At 34.8% G+C, this 5,203-nt stretch overlaps 1 protein-coding gene across 1 annotated transcript; it reads right to left on the bottom strand.

Moving 5' to 3' along the window:
- Nucleotides 1–1,013: 1,013 nt before the first annotated feature.
- Nucleotides 1,014–3,245, bottom strand: LOC130449175 (matrix metalloproteinase-16-like). The gene is made up of 3 exons (XM_056786855.1): nt 3,186–3,245; nt 2,362–2,968; nt 1,014–1,279 (listed from the first exon to the last, which is right to left on the bottom strand). The coding sequence occupies exons 1-3, from the start codon at nt 3,243–3,245 to the stop codon at nt 1,014–1,016; spliced, it is 933 nt and encodes a 310-aa protein (XP_056642833.1).
- Nucleotides 3,246–5,203: the final 1,958 nt, after the last annotated feature.

The raw sequence follows: 5,203 nt of genomic DNA, 5'->3' as shown, positions 1-5,203 counted from the left end.
GTAAAATGGTTTTTTATTATTTATTTCAATTAAATCCAAGGCATAGACATTGACGGAAATGTTATTAGATTTTTCAAACTTTGAAATTTGATGCAGGGGCATCGGAGCTTCCAAGTCTTGTGTATTCAAGACTGTGCTATAATATGGATATGAGGAAGTGAGTTCTTTATTATTTTTGGCTGTGTACAAAGCACTAACAATTGACCAATAAAAACATGCTTGGTCAGAATTTTTAATGTTTATGCACCCTCGCTTTTTTTAGTTTTAGTTTAATATAAGATGAGCCGTTTCCAATTTCAAATTTATTGATATTTACTTCTAAAGAAATAATTTTACTTAATGCAAAACCAGAGTCCCTCTCTTGAAATTCTGATAATTTAAAATTAATTTTATCTTTGACGTTCTCGAAAAACAATCGCTCTATATCAGTCGATACATCGATAATAGAATTTTTAGTCATAAAATAATGGAAACTAGAAATTTCATTTTCACCAGATTTTTTAATGAACTCTCCACAAAAACAAACATAAACTTTAACAACAGAATATTTTTTCCTAAAAATTTCCCTTATTTTATTTTTAAAAATTATTTGACAATCATTTAAAAATTGCGTTAAGTCCTTATGATATAAATTTACTATAAGTCCGGTTTTAATTCTTCTTGTAAATGCAGAAGCTACATTTTCCCATTTAACCCTATTTTTCAGTTTATTATTCAGCCCCATACCTATATTCCTATTTGAAATAAGTTGTTTAAAATGTTTGAAATGTCCTATGTATGTTTGTAATTTCCTAATTGTACCTACATGCAGTCCTCCTTTTTTAATTGTCAAATTACATACTTTAATTTGTTTTTTCAATCGATTCAACCAAATTTCCACATCTCTATCCGTTATCTTATCAAACAATATTTTTCTAACATTTTTAATGACTTGCAGTAAATTTTCAGATTTTTTTACAATATTCATGGTACTCACCTCTCTCTCTCTCTCTCTGTGTGTGTCTTAGGCACGTCTATAGTTCCTCAATTTCAAATGACGCTAGCCGTTGATTTTTTCCAACATCCACTAATCCCTTGAATATAATTCCGTATTTTTCCTTTTCAAATTCTTCAATGACTGGTTTGTAGACACTTGTGACTCTTTGCGGTAAAAACACTACTTCTATATCTAAATCCAATAAAACTGTTTCTCCGAATTTGGAATTGACTATTTTTGCCTTCTTTATAGCCCTCAGAGTATTCAAAGGTAGATCTTGTATTTTTGTTATTGGTTTTCTCTCTGTAATTAGAGATGTTGCGTTAATTTTTTTTAAATCCATCTGAAAAGAGAGAGAGCGCGTAACCCACAAGAAAAAAAAATACTTACATTTTTTGTTAAGGTACAATTTTAACAGATACTAGTATTTGTTCTTCAGAGCTGGTTTCTCTTGCTGGCAGTGGAAGAGACCGACTCCAACACAATGCAACATCTTATTTATACTCATGTCACTATCTCCATACGATTGTGATAGAATGTTCTAGAAAAAATATTTTATTTGCGGCAATTTTGTAATTTCCTGTAAATGTGGTCCATATGGTTTCCGAATATTCTAATAAATTTTCACTGTTTCCTGTACATGTGGTCCATTTGGTTTAGAAATATTCTTATCAATTTCCTGCGTTATCAAAAAATTTCTTATTAATAGGTAAAATTATCTTAAGATTGGCATTCGGGAATTTCCAAAAAAATTTTTAATAAGAGTTTATTTCAAAATATACAACATCATTGATAAAAAGAAATTATTTTTGTTAATAAAATTCTGAGATGATTTAAAAGGTCTCCATTTGGACATGGAATATCGAACACGTTCCAATTAAAGGGTCCGACTGCAACAAGTTTTTTGGTAAACTCATTATATTTGTAGTATGTGGTGTTTTTGAAAAAGTACATGTGTCCGTCAATGTACTGGAATGCTCCTGTAACATCTGTGGGTAGTCCAGGGAAAATATCTTTTATTTGTCCTCTATTCCGAACAGTTTTCAAGTTCTTGTCAAATTCAATATAATTACTGTTATTATAAAATACATATATTTTCCCATGATTGCTTTGATACATTGTGTTTATTTGAGAATTCTTAGGTATAATTAAATTATTTTCCACAAGTATTTGTAGAGCGGGAAAATCTGCTACATAGTATTCACGGTCATTGACTGCTATTAAATTATCTGAAGAACTTTGAAAAATCTGAATTATGGGACCCACTTCTTCAGGTAAATAATCATCGAGTATTTCTGGTTGCGAGGGAATAAGTTTCGAGTTCAAATCAATTTTCCATAGGGAATTTTCATTAATAATATATAAATGGTAATTTTCAAATTCACCAGCCATGGCAATGAACATATACTCCGGTGTTATGACGCATAAATTTTTATCCGATTCATTTGGTTGATGTGCAAGTGTCTTTGTAGTCGGTGGCAGCGCTGATGTGGGTTTGAAAGGATTATTTACATATGTATTGATTGGTCCATAAAGAGCTTCAAGGGCCATTTTATCATCCTCATCCAATTTAGGAGCAATGTTGAATTGATACCATGGATACATTATTGCTGTCTCAATAACACTGTGAGCAATTCTTAAAATATGCCCAATTTCATGAATTAATACCATAAGTAGGCTAGTCTGATCTTCTGAACTTGATCCATCCAAACTTAAATCCCACTTCTCATCAGCATCAATATGAAGCTCTATACAACTGTTGCCTTTTGGGAAATAAGCATGTGCCAACACCTTTCCGGGACCATCAAATGTACTGGAGCACTCACCTCTACCTTGGCAATTTGCTCGAAAATAGTGCTTTCCCCGTACAACTGTAATAGATATATCGCGAGCATAAGGCCGTATTTTGTGTATTAATTCAAATTTAAACTTTGAACTGTTACTCCACACTTCAAAAGCCTTTTTGGTTACTTTAAGATATTCTGGAGTTGCCTGAGGGAAATACCATTTCAAATCAAATTTTAACCATTTTGATTTAACTCTAAAAGAATGATCATCGTCGGAAGCTGCTTCACTCACATTACATGTTGGTCTATTTAGAAGTTGAATTGTATTTTCATCTAATTCTCCCGTTGCAGGGATATTATATCTTTCTTGAAAACTCAACAAATAATCCTCAAGTTTAGTCAAATCATTTTCATTTGCGTACCCGAACCGGTGTAAATACTTCATAGCATACTGTTGGTCGACAACGCATAGTACTGGACATAGTACTGCAGCTAATATAATGATTAACATGATCTTCACTCTTCTGCTATCCTCAAAAAACTAATTTCCAATCACATTAATAACGGAATATATAATTTTTAAAAAACCCAAAGACTTTTAACCGACCTGGTATATCAGCGCTCCCGCTGTTATCATCGCAACGAATCTGTCTCGATTACGTGCGTGATACCTTACATTGACAAAAATCTCTTTTTATTTATACGTTATACTTTTATGTTACAAGATTAGCGAATAATAATGGTATATATATAAAATTTTTAGTACCCAAAAACTTTTAACCGACCTGGTATATCAGCGCTCCCGCTGTTATCATCGCAACGAATATATAACTTTACGCATGCGCAAAAACCAAGTCTCTCTCTCTCTTGAACATTGTCTCGCTGCTCTCTCTCTAACACACGGTTTTCCCTATTTCTGTAGTCAGACATACGTTGCTCATCTACTTACATACAAAACATCTCCATTCAATTTTCACAATTCATCTTTTTCGACAAATTCTTATATCCTACCGGCCAGAAGACAAACTAAACACGATTCTATATACACTAGCGCCCTCTGCCGGTCAGACCCCAAACTTAACACGGTTTTATAGACACTAGCGCCCCCTGCCGGCCAGACGCCAAACTTAACACGGTTTTATAGACACTAGCGCCCTCTTCCGGCCAGACACCAAACTTAACACGGTTTTATAGACACTAGCGCCCTCTTCCGGCCAGACGACAAACTTAACACGGTTTTATAGACACTAGCGCCCTCTGCCGGTCAGACCCCAAACTTAACACGGTTTTATAGACACTATCGCCCTCTGCCGGCCAGACGCCACCAGATGATCAAGACATCGACATAATCCTAATACAGCAACCATTTCACGACATAAAGCCACCTCCTAACTACATAATGACGAGATACAATAAACATAGTAAAACATGCACAATCACAAAGGCTAAGTACAAACCGATGACGATAACCTCTATGACTGACGAGAATACCACAACCATCCAATTACAATTACAAGACATAACAATACACATCATCAATATATACGACGAACCAGGGGGCAATAGGAATCAAAGACTAGATAGACACATAAGGAAAATAGAGGAAATAACAAACCCCTTTATATTAGCAGGAGACTTCAATGCCAAAAACACTGGATGGGGAGGAGACACAAATGACGCCAGAGGAGAGGACATACTGGACTGGATAACTTCGAAAACCTACTTTATTAATAACACACACGACAGCCCACCGACATTTATCAGCAACAGAGGGAAAGTTGGGTAGACTTAACTATAACAAAGGAAGTAACCTTAACGGACTGGACTGTACACAACGAGGAGACACTCAGCAACCACGCATATATAACATACAACATAAGACAAAACATGAGAGATGAGCGACAAAAATCAAGAAAGACAAAATATGACTTTAACAACACGGATAACGAGCTAATTAAAAGAATTACAGATAATCTTGACTGGACCCCGCTGTACGACGCAGAAATACCAAAACAACTATGTTAATATCATGGAAAACGGGCTAAAAAAAAGAAGAAAAAAAGAAAAACTCAAATATGGTGGACCCAAGAGCTGACCAGACTAAGACAGAAAACGAACAAGAAACGAAAACAATATCAACAAGAACAAGACCCAATAGAAAGAAAAATTAATAGCGATGTCGCTTTTTGATCCTTCGATGTCGGCTCTCCCTATCATTGCGAAGCAGAATTCGCCAAGCGTCAGATTGTCCTCCCATTAATAACGAACCGTGCCACTTTTTTGATGATGCTAGCTGGCGAAAATAATCACATAGATGGATGGAGAATCAAATTTGGAGAAAAAAATTTAATACCAAAAATTTCTCCCCACTCTCTCCTTTCATAGGTGATTTGGATTGCTCAGAGCTGGAGAGAGCTACGTTCACGGGATGTTCCAAATG

Source organism: Diorhabda sublineata, chromosome 10, assembly GCF_026230105.1.
Source record: "Diorhabda sublineata isolate icDioSubl1.1 chromosome 10, icDioSubl1.1, whole genome shotgun sequence".
Lineage (NCBI taxonomy): Eukaryota > Metazoa > Arthropoda > Insecta > Coleoptera > Chrysomelidae > Diorhabda > Diorhabda sublineata.
The sequence above is the reverse complement of the archived record's forward strand: the minus strand, read 5'-3'. Positions and strand labels throughout refer to the sequence as shown.